The 18,177-nt window shown below is 49.4% G+C and overlaps 1 protein-coding gene across 10 annotated transcripts in view; it reads left to right on the forward strand.

The window, feature by feature from the left end:
- The first annotated feature begins 1,019 nt into the window (after positions 1 to 1,019).
- DIP2C (DIP2 acetate--CoA ligase C (putative)) overlaps positions 1,020 to 18,177 on the forward strand; it is a 387,622-nt gene continuing 370,464 nt past the window's right edge. For all 10 annotated transcript variants that reach the window (XM_035252738.3, XM_035252740.3, XM_035252739.3 and 7 more), the window contains exon 1: positions 1,020 to 1,195. In XM_035252738.3, coding sequence (XP_035108629.1) covers positions 1,111 to 1,195 — 85 coding nt within the window. In that variant the 5' untranslated portion in view covers positions 1,020 to 1,110. The remainder of the gene's footprint in view (positions 1,196 to 18,177) is intronic.

An 18,177-nucleotide genomic window follows, 5' to 3' on the forward strand; every position in this document is an offset into this window, starting at 1 on the left:
GAGGAAGACGATGAAGACAACGGGGCAGTTATGAGAAGCAGGTAGATAGTCATTGGGAGCAGCTGACTTCATTTTGTGGCATTTAGCGTGTCAGGGAGTATTAGGCAAGGTTGCTCAGTGGGCAGCTGGAGATGCGAGGGCCTCCCCAAATGGTCAGGACTAAAGACACAGAGGGGGTCAAATAGGACTAGAGACAAGCAGAGGTGGCGCAGAGGCTGGGAACTGATGGTCCCTCAAGGGGAAGGAGAATCGGAACCCAGGGGTCTGCAGCCCGTCCAGCGAGGCCTGGGGCCAGGCTTTTTGGGCTGCCCTGCCATTTGGAGGTTGGGTGACCCAACCTCTTCCAGCTCCTTTTCACAGATGAGGGCACTGACCCCCAGGCAAAGGCTCAGAGGTGCTCAAGGTCATCTGCTGGCCGGCTGCATTCGAAACTTCCAGCCTAGCGCTCCGTCTCCGCCTCTTAAAATGTTCATTCGAAAAAACCAGCTCTACAGGACCCGGGGCACTGGGAGTTAACGCGCAGCCCTCAAACTGCGGCTCCAGGACGTGTTTTTCGCAGGGAGCCGGGTGGACCAGGCGACCGGGCCGGGCCCGGAGGCCGGGCTGGACGCGGAGATGCCAGGACCGCCCCGCCCCGCCCCTCCCCGCCCCGCGGGCCCTCCCTACGCCCCACCCCCACGAGTGCGCCCCCAGGAGCGCGCGCTGCGCCGACGCGGCCGCGCGCCCGGGACCCCGCGCGCCCCCCCGCGCCGCCTGCGCGCGCCTCCTCCTGCGCGCCCCCGCGACGCGAGCGCGCAGAGACGCTCCCGCCAGGCAGTGGCCGAGAGTAGCTGGGTCCGGGCCGGGGCCGGGGCCGCAGGGCCTGAGGGGGCCAAGAGCGCGCGGGGCGGGCCGGGCGCGAGGGGCGCGGGGGCGCGCCAGGCAGCTGTGGCGGGGCCGCGCTGAAGAGGCGCTGAGGGGAGGGAGGTCCCTGCGCGCCCGCCGCCGGCCTCCCGCGCCCGCGCCGCCGCCTGCTCCTCGGTGCGGTTCCGCCGGGCGCGAGGAGCGGGCCGCCGAGACCTCCGCCTGCGAACAAAGAGGAGGCCGTGCGGGGCGCGGCGCCCGCGGAGCATGGCGGACCGCAGCCTGGAGGGCATGGCCCTGCCGCTGGAGGTGCGGGCGCGCCTGGCCGAGCTGGAGCTGGAGCTGTCGGAAGGTAACCGGGCCCCCGCCCCGGGCCGGGCCGCGCTGTCGCCGGGGAGGGCCGCGCGCGGCGGGCGGGGGGCGAGGGGCCTGTGGCGGGGCGGGTGCCGGGCCCGGAGGGTGAGGTGAGACCCCAGCCCGGACCGTGCGCGCCCTCAGGCCCCCCAGACCCCGGGTCCTGGGGATGTGTGTGAGGCCGCGATTTCCCCGCCCTGGGGATGTGTGTGAGGCCGGGAGCTCCCTGCGCCCTGGGGGTGTCTGTGAGGCCGCGAACCCCCCGCCCTGGGGTGTTTATGGGGCCGCGACACCCCCCCCGCTCTGAGGGTGTCTGTGAGGCCGGGAATCCCAAGCTGTGGGCTGTCTGTGGGGCTTGGGCGCTGCGCTCTGGGGGTGTCTGTGGGGCCGCGGACCCCCCCCCCCCCCCGCTCTGGGGATGTCTGTGAGGCCGGGAAACCCCCGCCCTGGGGTGTCTGTGGGGCCGCGAATCCCCCGCCCTGGGGGTGTCGGTGGGGCCGCGAACCCCCCGTCCTGGGGGTGTCTGGGGGGCCGCGAACCCCCCGCCTTGGGGGTGTCTGTAGGGCCTGGGCGCCGCGGGGACGCAGGATGCAGCGGCCGGGCCCGGCGGGATCGGCCTTCCCGTGCGCTCTGCGCTGGAGCCGCCGCGTCCTTGGTGCAGCAGCGCGGTGCGCGCCACCTCCTCGCCTGCGGGGACTGCCTGGAACGCCCGGCTGATTTCAATGCGAAACTTGTCGGTTGACTCTGGGTTCGAGCCCTGCCGGCTCAGGCTGTGCGGCGGTCCTGTAGCCGCCCGGGGGATCCCACCACCATTGTTCGCGTGTGTGGCGCTGGAGGCCTGGGTGGAATCGCAGACCTCCCCCCTCCCCCCCGGCCGGGCTTCGTAGGAGGGTTTGTGGCAGATCGGCCACCGCGGTCTCACGGAGTGTTGTGTACGCCTCTTGTTTGCTCCTAATCATGTGCTCAACTGTCATAAGTTTCAGATCGGGTTTTGCCAGGTCTTTTCCCCAAAACCACTGAAGTTCTCAAATCTGAAATGTTTGAGGTCTGTTTAGCAGTCTCCGGGCTCACCCTGGTCAGGCCACTCATGGAACGTGGAGTGGGGTGGGCCGGCGCCTCTCGCATTTATATTTGGAGCGGTTTAGCATGGTGAACTTTTTTTGGGTAACGGTTTTGTGAGGGCTGGCAGCCAGAAACTAAATTCATTCGTGCCAATTTTCACCAGCAGGGAGGAGCTGGTGTTGACTTTGTTTTCCCTTTTAACACTTTCAGGGCCAAGAAGGGAGTGGGGGATGTGGTGTGCAGCCAACTGCCTTTCCAGACTTCCAGCGACGGGAAGTGTTCTTGTTTTTCAATTTCAAATGTGCGGTTCCTCGAGGTGTGTCAGTGTCCTGTAACATGACACAGTCTGTGGACTTGGCTGCCACCCTCCTGAGGAGGGAAGGATGAGGAGGGCATGGCTAGGAGGCAGGAGAGCTGTGTGCAGGGTTCGGACGTAAACTGGTAAATAGAGTGTGCAGCGTGGACAGCTCGTTTGGCAAGATAAGGAGAGTATCATTTGGGAGAAAGGCCCACCCGGGTTATCTGATTGTGTCAGCCTTGGGTAGGTTTCCTGGCTTGCGTCATGGCCCAGGTGCACCCGTGCCTGCAGCACCCACCTCGCGTGCTGTCTCAGGACAAGAACTTCTGTGCTGCCTGCGTCACGCTGATGTGAGGTGTTAGTGCCCATCCATGCCAGCAGAGTGTGGTGTCCCAAAGCTAGGCAGGGCGAGTCTGAGGGTCCCCCACCTGCAGGGCCCCAACTCAGAAGTTGGACCCACATTTGTTCCCAGAGTCTGGGATGTCACTGGGAACTGGTGTCCGCTGTGTTGGGCATTGTGGCCTTTTGAGGTGATGACACTTGCTTGTCAGTCGCTCTTGGAGGGTGAGTGATACCATCTTGCTGCCCAGACAGTGGCATAGCCGCTTTCAATGAAGGTGCTCTCAGCCGAATTCCCCATGAACAATTTGCATCTGTACAGATTTCTTAATAAAAGGGCTTAATGAGTTTCTTATTGAGCGACCAGGCAGAGAAAGGGGTGTGTGTGTTTGCATGCAGGAAGGCTAATTATGTTTTTTCCTTCCGTATGAATCTTGCTGAGACCTGAGCTACACATTTAAGAAGAAAGTGTGAGAGGGTTATTTCATGGCTCCCTTCAGTATCCCTGCACCCTCCAGCCCGTGCCGGCCCCACTGCTCCATCTGTTCACTGGGTGGTCTTTGACTTTACTGTGAAGTGTGGGTTTGCCCAGGTTGAGTTTCTGAGGGTAGTGCTGTAAGGTCATTTGCAATCCTGTGTCTCGTAACCACATAAAACAGTTTTATAGGCTTAAATTAGATGAATCAACTTGTTTTCCAGTGTTGTTTGATAGAAACCCACGAATTGAAGGATCAAAAATTTGTTTCTTTATGTTATTGGACTTCAAAAATTCCTCAACATATCTGCTTTCAGAGTGAAAGCTGAAAACAGCTGTTAAAAATGCTGAATTATTTCTGTGGATTGCTTTCCCATCTTCAATCAAAATTCAAGTGGAGAGAATTCTTCAAGTTGGTTGTCATCATTTTATTAAAATATCAGAAAATATAGAAACATATGTGGAATTTCCAGTGCTCATTTCATACAGAGGAGGATGGAAAAAAATTCTTTTAAGCACATAATATAGATTGGGAGAAAGAGCAGAGCATTCCCCTGAGGTTCCTGCATGGGCCACCAGCCTGAGTGGGTCACACATTGTCCAGTTTTCTAGATTCTGGTGCAATTCTGCTGTGCCGGGGGCACCGTTACATGCACTGCTGGTGTTCTGCTTTGTGGGCTTCGAAGGTCACTAACTGCTTCGGGGCTGAGGGTTTCATCCTTCTTCCACTGCTGGTCCCTGCCCTGTGTCACCTAGTGCCCCTCAAAGGGGAAAGTGAGGCCAGCTCACACCACAGAGCACATGGCCAGCAAAACACAAGGGCTCTCTGCGGGGAGAAGTGTTGGGCAGCCCTCTTGTGGAAGCCTACGGCCTTGGATCTATGTGGGGGTGCATTTGGGGTGTGAGGCCAGGGGTGTTGTCTCACTACACACTTGGGTTTGAGTGTGAGCCAGGGAGGAGGCCATGCAGGTGAAGAGGCCACACAGGTTGGGAAGCAGTGCAGGTAGTGAGGCTGTGCAGGTGGGGAGGCTATGTGGATGGGGAGGCTGTGTGGGTGGAGAGGCTGTGCAGGTGGGGAGGCTGTGCAGGTGGAGGAGAAGCCCTGTGGGTGAAGAGGCTGTGAGGGTGCGGAGGCCCCTTGGGTGAGGAGGTTGTGTAGGTGGGAAGGCTACATGAGGGGAAGGCTATGCTAGTGGACAGGCCCCATGGGTGGAGAGGACCTGCAGGTGGAGAGGCTGTGAGGGTGCAGAGACTCCCTGGGTGAGGAGGCCCTGTGGGTGAGCAGGCCCTGTGGGTGGGGAGGCCCTGAGGGTGGGGAGGCTATGTGGGTGGAGAGGCCCTGCAGGTGGAGAGGCCATGAGGGTGGGGAGGCCATGAGGGTGAAGAGGCCTCCAGGTGATCTGGAGCTCTATTCTGGGAAGGATTAAGGAACAGGAGGGCTGTGGCAGCTGCTTTCTCATACTACTCCTTCCCCTAGAATATTTTCTTCTCCTTTCTCTTTCCTACAATTTTACTTTTTATAATTGCATATTTTTTGTGGCTTTAAAGGGCCTAAAAGTTATTTAATTAATAACCGATACTTTAAATGGAATTGCCAAGCAAATTGGAGAGGAAACAGAAAACTTTCCCATAAAGACAAACTCGTGTCTTATTTATTTTTTATTTTTTGAGACAGGGTCTCATTCTGTCTCCCAGGCTGGAGTGCAGTGGTGTGAGCTTGACTCACTGCAACCTCAGCCTCCTGGGTTCAAGTGATTCTCATGTCTCAGCCTCCTGAGTAGGTAGTTGGGATTACAGGCGCCTGCCATAGTACCTGGCTGGTTTTTGTACCTTTGTAGTGATGGGGTTTCACCATGTTGGCCAGGCTGGTCTCAAACTCTTCACCTCAGGTGATCTGCCTGCCACGACCTCCCAATGTGTTGGGATTACAGGTGTGAGCCACGGTGCCCGGCCTCATGTCTTATTTTATTTTATTTTTGAGGCAGAGTCTTACTTTGTTGCTCAGGCTGGAGTGCAGTGGTGCAACCTCAGCTCACTGCATCCTCTACCTCCCAGGTTCAGGTGATTCTCCTGCCTCAGACTCCTGAGTAGCTGGGATTATAGGTGCCCACTACCACGCCTGGCTAATTTTTATATTTTTAGTAGAGACGGGATTTCACCATCTTGGTTTCTAACTACTCACCTTGTGATCTACCCACCTCAGCTTCCCAAAGTGCTGGGATTACAGGTATGAGTCACTGTGCTTGGCCTCGTCTTACTATTATTGTTATTTTTAAAAGATTCATTTGTTGATTCAAATTAGGAAGTAAGTTTCTCTGTTGATTGGTTGCTGATCTTTTTGGGCAGTGCATGCTTCAGAAGGAGCTCTTTCCCATTTGTTTGGGAGGCACTGAATTATTTTGATAGAACTCATGATATAGCCTGCAAAAATGGTTGGTTTTGGCAGAATTTTAAAAAAATAGGTGCTATGGTTTTGTACTCTGTGGATTTGGTAATTGTCAGTGTGTTCCATGCCCACTGACTCCGTCCTCTATGCTCTGCTCTGCTAATTAATGTAGCTGATTCCTTCAGTGATCAGTTATGCTCCGCAGTAGCGCAGCCTAACCTTTTCTCAGCAGGGGAGAACCTGCTCGCTGAGGGAGGTGAAGGCTCGGGAACCTGCCGAGTCTCCCTGTGTTGGTTGAGGGACCCTGCGTTGGTTGAGGGACCTGTGTTCGTGTGTTAATATAATATATATGTATATATTTGAGATGGAGTTTTGCTCTTGTTGCCCAGGCTAGAGTGCAATTGTGTGGTCTTGGTTCACTGCAACCTCTGCCTTCCTGGCCTCCTGAGTAGTTGGGACTATAGGCACCTGACACCATGCCTGGTTAATTTTTTTTTTTTTTTTTTAAGATGAAGTCTTGCTCTGTTTTCCAGGCTGGAGTACAGTGGCATGATCTCTGCTCACTGCAACCTCTGCCTCCTGAGTTCAAGTGATTCTTCTGCCTCAGCCTCCTGAGTAGCTGGGACTACAGGCATGTGCTACCACACCCAGCTAAATTTTTTGTATTTTTAGCAGAGATGGAGTTTCACCATGTTGGCTAGGCTGGTCTTGAACTCCTGACCTCAGGTGATCCACCTGCGTTGGCCTCCCAAAGTGTTGGGATTACAGGCATGAGCCACCGCACCTGGCTGCGTGTGTTATTATTAGCACATATGAATGTGCAGAGTCCTGCTCCCCACACAGCCTGCATGGGGGATCCTAAAGCGATGTCCCAATGGGAAGTTTGTAGGTTTTGGGGGTGGCTTTTTCAGGGCACTTGGCACAAATGTGTGTGGCTCTTGAATGGAGTTATACGCCCTACGCCTTCAGCCCTGTGCATACCTTGGAGGTCTCACCCCGCACACAGAGGAAGACACACACTTGTGCAAGAGCTGACCCAAGAGCTGCCTTCCAGAGCCTAAGAGAAGGCCCTGAGGATGCTGTGCACATTATTTTTGTTGAAAAGAAATAGCTTACTCTGAAAAATGAATGTGTGAAAGCTGAGTCTCATTCAGCCTCACAGACAGTCTTTTGCTTAACTGGGAGGAAGGCGGGAGGGTCCGTAGGTTCAGGAAGGTGAGGCCTGATGCTGCCCGAGCTGCCCGCCTGCTGGAGCCAGGCATCACGGCCCGGTGGTGTTGTTGCATCTGTCTGAAAGTCATCACAGATAACCAAGTATCATGAATGAGATGGCTACGTGCAGGATGCGTTGAGAATACTGTCACCTGCACAGTGGCAGCACTGATATGTGTGGGCTTTGGAGCGTGTGGACTGGAATGTTAAGAGTCCTGCAGAGTTATGACAGTAGTTTGATTTGAGTGTTCTTTTCTTGGTGAATAAATTCTATACATCAAATTTAGCCAGGAAGCTAGGAAAGTGAACCCAAATGGAGGGCACAGGCCCATAGGCTGCTCCATGCGCCATTAGCGTGCTGCGGGGCCTGAGCCATGCATTTACCGCTCAGCCTCCTGAGAGCCGTGACAGCATCTCTGTTCTGCCTCACACTGGACCCACTAGTTTTATATTCTTGTTATGATTCCGAGGCTACAAGCGGTTGGATGCTGTGAGTCACTCTCTGTCTTCCTCCTCCCAGCTGCTTTCAAATGGGTCGTCTCTTTTTTTAGAACTGATTTTTTTAAAGCAGTGATTTATGGGGTGAGTTGTAGCGCTCTTCTGAACTGCAGAGGGAGCACGTTGAGGAACCTTGGTTTTGATGCTGTGTACATCGGCTGAGTCACCAGCCCTGGTCCCTGTCAGTCCCATTATTAAGATCATTTCTCGCTCTTCTCATCATTACTCAGACGCCTTAAAAAAGCAAACTCCTGCTTGCAGTCACTGGCTGAGTTTGGCAAATGGGTGTTTACCCTGGAAGTAGGGGCATTTTGTCTTCTGTAATGTAGAAAGAGCCCTTTGGAGACGTGATGGGTTTCTGACCACTCTATCCTGTTGGTGTCCTTCCTGTTTCCACCTTAGCTTTCCAAATGGCTCCGCCTTGAAGGCTTTAATCTTTCTTCTGTGTGTGTGCCATGCAGAGGTTACCTACTTTTGTGCCAGTGCCCTGTTCTTCCTGCTGAGGGCCAAAAACTTGTTACATCTCAAAATAAGTAATTGCATCCATTTGTTTGTGATGATCATAAACAGTGCCCTTTGAGGGAGACTAACTGGTAAACCCAGCTGGTGTGGGAAGACAGCAGTCGGCCATGGAACAAGGGGTACAACCTCTTCGGAGCCTGCACAACTGTCCTGCTTCTTTCTTCCATATGCAGTAGGGGAGTTAATTTTAACAAGCTCTTGAAACCAACAAAGTAGGAAAGTGCTAACATTTTGAATTGTGAGACTTAGAATGATAACCAGCAGTCTCTTGTTTTTCTTCACTGGGGTTACTGCTTTGTTTTTGGGCTGCAGGGTATGTTTGATAGCAACGTCCCCCCTTTGTGCTGTGCGACTCATGAATTGAGATAGTTCTTTACTAAGTGCTTTGTGCAATAGGTATGAAAAATGGGGAATGAAAGAACACTGTCCAGGATAGAGAGGCATGGAGAGATGCTATGATTGATAGGGTCCTTTTCTTCTGGGCTCCTGGTTTTAAATCATTTTTTTTTTGCTAATAGCTTAGAACATGGTGTTTGTGTCTTAATTAAAAGATTGAATACTGTGGGCCAGACCCAAACTAATTTCATTGGCATGAGAGAGAGGGATTCTTTACATATTTATCCATAGGCACAATTGATTTTTTTTTTTTTTTGCTGAATTATCCGGTTAGTCAAATCATACAACATTTATTAGAGAAACAATATGCCATTAAAATTAAAAGACACACATGTATCTGTAAACATATCCTCCTTCTATTCTAGTCTTTGTCTCTATGCAATTTTAGAATGCTTGAGCCATGATGTACATAAAGTTTGTATTCTTTTAATATCTTGCTACTTTATAGTATTAATGTTTAATCTTTGGTTTGATGTATCACAGTTTACTTGACCATTTCTTATGGGTGTTTGGCTTAGTTTTTTTTTTTTTTTTCCCCTTCAACTCTATTGTAAATTTGAGTGTTTGGCTGGTAATTTTAGCAGGATTTAAGACAGAGCCTCAGTTAAGGCCTTGTATCGAGATTTATGGTTCCCAGTTTGAGGAAAGAGGTGACACTCTGCCCTTCTTCTAAAATTGTTATATTAAATCACAATGGATATTGAGCACTTGTGATTCCCCTGGGGTTAACTGGTGTTGCAAGGTCAGGGTTAGGGCTCTTCTGCTGGAGACACCCCCAGCATGTCCAGCACAGGGTCCTGAGCATGTTGCTGCAGGAGAGAAGCCCTGGCCTTTGTGTTCCAGCGGCCGTGGCTTTGGGAAGAGCTGGCTGCTCCAGGAATGAGGTCATCTGAAGCACTACACTTTGAAGCCCACAGTCAGCTCAGAAGACCAGCAAAGGTCAGCACAGACGACTTTATTATATTATTCATTCATTTAGCAAGTGTTCATGGAATACCTACTCCATTGCAGTTGGAACTTAGAGTGGAAGGCCACCAGCTCACTGTTGTCTGAGGAGGGACTTGGTCTCTGGGTCCCTGTTGTAGCCTCCGCTCCTAGGAGGTGCATGCAGTGTGTTGGAGGACCCCCCAAAGGCACCGTTGCTGAATAAGGGCGTTAGCCCTGGGCCCTGAGCTCTGAAGAGGAGGAAGGTATTCCTGGGGCTGACTGCCCTTCTGGATACTGAGCTCTGCACAGAGAGAAACTCTTCCACAATCACTGTGGTGCAGTTCATAAAGCAAATAACACTTTAGAGACTGGGGTCTGTGTTCCTTGGAATTTCTGTGGCCACAGGCTGTGGTTGCACCATGCAACTGAGTCTGTGTTCCCCAGAATTTCTTTGGCTGTAGGTGGTGGCTGTACCATGTGACTGAGGGTCTGTGTTCCCTGGAATTTCCATGGCCATAGGTGGTGGCTGTAGCATGTGATTGGCGTCTGCATTCCCTGGATTTCCACGGCTGCAGACTGTGGCTGCACCATGCGACTGGGGTCTACGTTCCCCAGAATTTCTGTGGCCATAGGTGGTGGCTGTACCATGTGACTAAGCATCTGTGGTTCCCTGGAATTTCCGTGGTCATATGTGGTGGCTGCACCATGTGACTGAGGGTCTGTGTTCCCTGGAATTTCTGTGGCCATAGATGGTAGCTGTACCATGTGACTGAGAGTCTGTGTTCCCTAGAATTTTCATGGCCATAGATGATGGCTGCACCATGCGACTGAGGGTCTGTGTTCCCTGGAATTTCTGTGGCCGTAGACTGTGGCTGTACCATGTGATTGAGAGTCTGTATTCCTGGAATTTCCGTGGCCACAGGCAGTGGCTGTACCATGTGACTGAGGGTCTATGTTCCCTGGAATTTCCATGGCTATAGGTGGTGGTTGTACCATGTGACTGGGGTCTGTGTTTCCTAAAATTTCCGTGGCCGCAGGCAGCAGCTGTACCATGTGATTGAGGGTCTGTGTTCCCTGGAATTTCCGTGGCCGCAGGCAGTGGCTGTACCATGTGACTGAGGGTCTGTGTTCCCTGAAATTTCCATGGCCACAAACGGTGGCTGCACCATGCGTCAGGTCCTCCGTCTCAGGAGTTTGTGGCTTTGTCTCTGTTGCTCCCTTGTCTGACACAGAGCCACAGTTCTTGGCTTTGTCACTCCCAGGAAACACACAGGCATCTGTTTTGAATCCTTGTTTTATTTCCCCATTCCCTTTCTCATCAAACTGAAATCCACATCCCTATAAAGATGAAAATGGTGTGGATCTCCCCTGATGGTCTTTCCAAGGAAGTATCAGCAGGTAAACTAGACCGTGTGGGCCAGTTTACCTGAAATGAAAACGGAAAAGTAAGTCGTGTCACTAAGCCTTGCTGGGCGATTCAGAATTATCCAAAGCAGGTTGGTTGTTGCACTGCAGATCGACACAGTTAGCTTTGTTGGGATTAAACTCACCCAGCGCTGACAGAGTGTAGCTTAATCCTCAGAGAAGGGTGCCAAGTACATTGAAGTGCAGCTGCAGAGCCTGCTATTGTTGGGAGAGGGGCAGGTGTGTCTGTGGCTTGGCCGAATGCTGCAGGAGGCCAGGCTCACGTCAGGCTGCGTGCATGAGAGGATTGGATTTTTAGCACTCTGGGATGGTAAAGCACAAATGTCTATTTTTAACTTGTGGGTGACCTTCTTCTGTGCTGCTTGAGTCTCTGTGGGCCTTTCTCTCTTTCCTTCCTGAGGAGTCTGTGCCAGCATCCCAAGCATTCTCTGGGCTGCACCTCTGTGCCTGCCTGCTCAGGAGCCCTCCTCCTGTGGCTGTGGGACTGGGGTTGGGCCTGTGCTGTCAGCATCATCGGGGTAAGCAAGTGTGTCCCTCCCCGCTTCGGTGTCCCCAGCTGTCTAAAGGGGCTCATAAACTGACCGTCAGGATTAATGTGGATCAGATGCGCTCATCTCACAGTCCTGCTTGATAAATAGCTTCTTCCACTTCTGTCCTCTAAGATGCTACTCTGGATGTTTTCTTTACCTCCATTTATCCAGGCGATTCGAGGTGACGGTGACTATCAAGAGACGTGTACAGAGGAAGAGAGTGGGAGAGAGTTCGAGGAGCAGTTGTGGGCACAGGGAGCACACTGTGGGGAGCACCAGTGTGGGGAGCATAGGTGCAGGGAACATGCGTGTGGGGAGCACAGGCACAGGGAGCATGGGTGCAGGGAGCACAGTATGGGGAGCAAGGATGTGGGGAGCATGGATGCAGGGAACATGGGCATGGGGAGCAAGGACACAGGGAGCATGGGCATAGGGAGCACATTACAGGGAGCATGGGCATAGGGAGCACATTACAGGGAGCACAAGTATGGGGAGCATGGGCACAGGGAGCACAGGTTCAGGGAGCACAGTGCAGGGAGCACAGGTGTGAGGAGCATGGGTGTGGGGAGCACGGGCACAGGGAACATGAGTTCTGGGAGCACAGGTGTGGGGAACATGGGTGTGGGGAGCATGGGCACAGAGAACATGAGTGTGGACATGGGCAGAGAGAGCATGGGCCCAGGGAGCAAAATGCGGGGAGCATGAGTGCGGGGAGCACGGGTACAGTGAGCATGGGCAGAGGGAACACAGTGAGGGGAGCACAGTACGGGAGATGGGTACAGGGAGCATGGGCAGAGGGAGCATGGGCCCAGGGAGCACAGTGCAGGGAGCATGAGTGTGGGGAGCATGGGTACAGGGAGCATGGGCACCGGAAGCATGGACACGGGGAGCATGGGCACAGGGAGCACAGTGAGGGGAGCACAGTGCAGGAGCATGAGTGTGGGGAGCATGGGTACAGGGAGCATGGGCATGGGGAGATAGGCATGGGGAGCATGGGCACAGGGAGCACAGTGCAGGGAACGTGAGTGTGGGGACCACAGGCACTAGGAGACAGGCATCGGGAGTGTGGGGACTGGGAGTATGGGTGTGGGGAGTATGCATGTCTGACAGATGCAGTGATGACAGATGCTGAGCCGGTACGCTGTGCTCAGATGGGTTCAGAGCCTCAGTGCCTTTTTTTTTTTTTTTTTTTTTAAATCTTTCTCTTTTTAAAGATAAGACTTCTCCCTTCCTCATGGCCCCTCTTTAGTTGATATGCTTTTAAGCATGCTATTCCAGAGGAAAGCTGGGAAGGACAGCCTATATAGGTTCCAGTCTGGGCAGATCTAGAAGAGTGGCCTGTTTTAGATTTGAGCCTGGAATATTTGGGGACATCTTTGAGCCTCCACTAGAGTCCAGAGCCACCTGTAGGGGTTCTCCAAATGTCTGCTGGGGCTTTCGCCTCTGCTTGGGGATGATGAAGAGCAGAACCTCACTCTGCCGTGACTTCTTGGATCCTCCTTCTTGGAGGGCATGTGCCTTGGCAGCCAGTGTGTGTGGGGAGGCTGGGCTGGCACCTTTGGGGCATGCTCTGCATTGGAGGCTTGTGACATGGGGCATCCTTGTGTTCTGTGGCAGGACGGGTTATGTGGGTCATCCTTGTGCTCTGCACTGGGACAGGTGATGTGGGGCAGCCTCGTGCTCTGCCCTGGGACAGGTGATGTGGGGCATTCTCGTGCTCTGCACTGGGATGGGTGATGTGGGGCAGCCTCGTATTCTGCACTGGGACAGGTGATGTGGGGCATCCTTGTGCACATGAGCAGAACAGCTCCTGGAATTCGGAGCTTGGCTCTGTCTCAGACCACCCACCTGTCTGTGGCACTTCTGGGGGATTGTGGGGACCGTATGAGTCTGTGTCCTCACCCTCACTGTCTGGATACCTGTGCCAGGCTGGGGCTTTAAGTTTCACCATCCCTGTTCTGAGTTGTGTGAATATTTATTTTCATTACCTACTCTCATAAATGTTTTTTTTTTAAATAAAAAATCAGAGACAGACTTTGAAGTCCTGTGGCCCCACCCTTTGTGAACCTAATGGTATGGCAGAAATTGTGGCTTCAATTATTTATAATAAATGGGGCTACTTTAAAAGTACCATAAAGGAACAAGGTGGAGTAGCCATTTCAAGCAGTACATCATGCTGGAATCTTAAGGAAACATTATCAGGCTTTCAACACATTTTCTCTTTTTATTTACTTTGGAGAATATAGTGGTGCACCGGAGCTGTTGGGATTAGTAACAGGAAGTCATCCTTAAGGAGCTATTTAAGCAAGGGAGCAGTTGGAGTAAATGTAAGTTTTGAATACACATCTGTTCCAAACTAGAGAAATGAAGGCATCAACTGTGCTGGGGTTGAAACTTGGTTGCTAGTGTGTCTTTTGTGCCCACAGTGACTATGGCAGTGCTGTGGGCAGGAAATTCTGGAAATAAGACTTGGTGCCAGTGGTAGTTTTTATGGTGATTCATTTGCTTTTAGCTCAAGTGACTATAGTCTTATTTGCAAATGGCTAGGGCTCCACCAGTGGCCCACAACACTGACATAGGACAAATGAGAAATAGCACTTGGATTTTTAACAATTATTATTTTTAATGGACACATTATAGTACGTATCTATGGGATACAGTATTATATTTCAATGTATGTTTATCATGTGCAGTTAGCAAATCAGGGTAATTAGCATGTCCCTCATCTAAAGATTTGTCATTTCTTAATGCTGGGAATATTCAAAATCCTCTCTTCTAGCTGCCTGAAAATATACACTAAACCGTAAACTATACTCACTCTACGAGGCTATAGAACACTAAACCTTATTCTCCTATCTAGATGTGATTTCATATCCATTTGCCAACCTCTCCCTTTCTCCCCTCCCGCCACCCTTCCCTGTCTCTAGAATCCACTATTCTACCCTCAAGGGTAGAATATAATTTTCCTTGTAGAGATCTTTCACCATCTTAGTTAGATTTCTTCCAAGGTATTTTTATTTTTATTTTATATTTTTGTAGCTAAATGGGATTGCTTTCTTGATTGCTTTTTCCGCGGGTTCATTGTTGGTCTCTACAAATGCTACTGATTTTTATATGTTGATTTTGTAGTCTGCCATTTTACTGAATTTATTAGTTTGAAGAGTTTTTTGCTGACGTCTTTTTTTTTTTTTTAAATATATAAGAGCCTATTGCTTGCAAACAGACAATTAGAGTTCCTCCTTTCCACTTTGAATGCCCTTGATTTCTTTCCTTGCCTGTTTGGTCCGACTAGGACTCTCAGTACTATGTTGAAGAGGAGTGTGGGCATCCTTGTCTTGTTATGGATCTCAGAGAAAAAGCTTTTAGCTCTTCCCCATTCAGTATTATGTTAGCTGTGGGTTTGTCACATATGGCCTTATTGTGTTGAGGTATGTTTCCTTCAGTGCCTAGTTTGAGAGTTTTTATCATGAAGCAACATTGAATTTTATCAAATCCTTTTTCTGTATCTCTTGAAATGATCGTATGGTTTCTGTTCATAATTCTGTTGATGTGATGTAGCATGTTTATTGATTTGTGTTTGTTGAGCCATCCTTGCATCCTGGGATAAATCCCACTTGATCATGGTGTGTAATCTTTTTGATTTGCTGTTGAGTTCAGTTTGCCAGCATTTTGTTGAGGATTTTTGCATCTGTGTTCATCAGGGATATTGACCTATAGTTTTTTTTTTTTGAGACGGAGTTTCGCTCTCCTTACCCAGGCTGGAGTGCAATGGCACAATCTCGGCTCACCGCTACCTCCGCCTCCTGGGTTCAGGCAATTCTCCTGCCTCAGCCTCCCGAGTAGCTGGGATTACAGGCACGCGCCACAATGCCCAGCTAATTTTTTGTATTTTTAGTAGAGATGGGGTTTCACCATGTTGACCAGAATGGTCTCGATCTCTTGACCTCGTGATCCACCCGCCTCGGCCTCCCAAAGTGCTGGGATTACAGGCTTGAGCCACCGCGCCCGGCCGACCTATAGTTTTATTGACCTCTTTTTATTGTGCTCTTGTCTTATTTTGGTATCAGGATAATGCTGGCCCTGAAGAATGAACTTGGCAGAATTCCTTTCTCTTCAATATTTTTGGAATAAGTTGAGAAGAATCGAAATAAAAATTTGTAGAATTCAGCTGTGAAGCCATCTAGTCCTGGGGTTTTCTTTGTTGGGAGACTTTTTATTATTACTCGGTCACACGTTACTCATTGTTGGTCTGTTTAGGATTTCTGTTTCTTCTTGGTTCCGTCTTGGTAGGTCATAGGTGTCCAGGAATTTATTCATTTCCTCTAGGTTTTCCAATCTGTTGGCATATAGTTGTTCGTAATAGTCTCTAATGAACCCTGTATTTCTGTGGTATCAGTTGTAATTCTCCTTTTTTGTTTCTAATTTTATTTATTTGGGATTTCTTTTTTCCTTAGTGTACCTAATGGTTTGTCTATTTTATTTATCTTTTCAAAAAACCAACTTTTGTTTCCTTTATCATTTGTATTTTTTAGTTTCAATTTTATTTAGTTCCTGTTTTATCTTTATTATTTCTTTTCTTCTACTACTTTTGGATTTGATTTGTTCTTTTCTTGCTCTTCTAGCTCATTGTAGTTCGTTGTTAGGTTGTTTATTTTAAATGTTTCTATTGTTTTAATGTAGGAGTTTATTGTGCTATAAACTTTCCTGTTAATATTGCTTTTGCTGTATACCATAGGTTTGGTTATGTTGTGTTTGTTTTCATTTGTTTCTAGAAATTTTTAAATTTCCATCTTAATTTCTTTATTGACCCATTGGCTATTCAAGGGCATGTTGTTTAATTTCTATGTATTTATAAAGTTTTGAAATTTCTCCTTGTTGTTGATTTACAGCTTTAATCTGTTGTAGTCTGTGAATATCCTTGGTATAATCTCAATTTTAAAAAATGTATTGAGACTTATTTTGTAGCCCAGCATGTGGTTGATCCTAGAGAATGTTCCATGTGCTGAGAAGAATATGCATTTTGTATCTGTTGGATGAAGTGTTTTGTAAATGTGTCCTAGGTCCATTTGGTCTACAGTGCACTTTAAATTCAATGCCTTGTTGATATTTTCTGTCTAGATGATCTCCATTGCTGAGAGTGGGGTTTTGAAGTTCCTGCTGTTGTTGTGTTGGAGTCTCTCTCACTTTATTTATTTAGAGACGAAGTTTCGCTCTTGTTGCCCAGCCTGGAATGCAGTGGTGCAATCTCGGCTCACTGCAACCTCAACCTCCTGAGTTGAAGTGATTCTCCTGCCTCAGCCTCCCAAGTAGCTGGGATTGCAGGCATATGCCACCACGCCCGGTTAATTTTTTGTATTTAGTAGAGACAGGGTTTCACCGTGTTGGTTAGGCTGGTCTTGAACTCCTGACCTCAGGTGATCTACCCGCCTCCGCCTCCCAAAGTGCTGGGATTGCTGGCACGAGACACTGTGCCTGTCCTCTCTATTCAGATCTAATAATATTTGCTTCATATATCTGGGTACTTTGGTATCGGGTGCCCATACGTTCGTAATTACTATATTCTCTTACTGAGTTGACCACTTTATCATTATATAGTTACCTTCCCCCCCTTTTTACAGTTTTTTACTTAAGTTGTGATTTATCTGAAATAAATGTAGCTACTCTTGCTCACTTTTGATTTCCATTTATGTGGAACATGTTTTTCTATCCCTTCATGTTTAGTCCATGTGTCTCTTTACAGCTGAAGTGAGTTTTTTGTAGGCAGCATACAGTTGCTTTTTCTTTTTTTAAAACCACTCAGTCTATGTCTTTTAATTGGGGTGCTTGGGGTTATTTTCTGTTGATATTGCAGTTCAGATATTAAGATTTTCTCTCAGTTACTTATACACAAATTAATATTAAAAGGAAGTAGAATTTTTCTTTTGTCCTTTTGTTGATAGTGATGGATTATTATTTTGATTTCATACAAGTGAGGGACTCAATCATGCCTGTTGGTATTTTAGAACTTCTTTCCTATTAGAACTTCTTTTCTATTAGGAACAGCAGTGATCTGTGATGGGTTCCTGGAATCATCCAGAGATGGTTTGAATATCTTAAAAGTTTCCTTTCATACCTTATTTTCTATTTCTCCCCTAGTAGCCATGCACCCGGGGTAGGAGATGGCCTTGCATTTCCTTGGTTTCTTGATGATTTGTTAGGTTTAGTGTTCAACACAATTAGGATTCTGGATACAATCAGCCCTTCTGGGAAGTGTATAACAAGGACTTTCTGGTGGTGTTATACAGGTTTACCATGAGTACAGGAATAGCTCCCCCCGGGAAGGAGTATGAGCAGATGATGGCAGAGAGCCATTCTTGGATGGCCCCATCATTCTGCAGGAATTTTCATGCAGGGAGAAGCAGGACATGGGCAACTGAGCTAGTAGGGATTCTGCTGACAGTTTTGATTGTTATGATTTGCTCCTGAAAGATGATATGGGATGGAGAGCAATATTTAGAATATTGAATATAGAATATTGAAACAAAGATATAGAAAAAGTCTTATAATTGCAGGGTGCCTTGTAGTTTTCGGCTGCTCTCATCTGGATCCTTTTTTCTGTGCTTCTGAGATGCTTTCCCAGGAGACAGCATTGTCTTCTCTGTACAAATGAGGAGAGTAGGTTTCAAATAGGAATTCATCACAGGCTTTGGAATCCTTGGTTTCCTGGAACATTTTTTATTCAAGTATAGACCACATGACCTCTAAAGGCTGGCTCACTCTTAACACCAGGATTGGGGATCCAGCCTCGCTTCTGTGGTGGGTGGCAGGAGCTCCACAGCCATCCTCGGTGCTCCGGGGCAGGGTAGATGAGCTGCAGCAGCCCCTTCCTTCTGAGCAGCAAGTCTGGGAAAAACTCATTCCATTCCCCTTG

Source organism: Callithrix jacchus, chromosome 7 (genome assembly GCF_049354715.1).
Source record: "Callithrix jacchus isolate 240 chromosome 7, calJac240_pri, whole genome shotgun sequence".
Classification (NCBI taxonomy): Eukaryota; Metazoa; Chordata; class Mammalia; order Primates; family Cebidae; genus Callithrix; species Callithrix jacchus.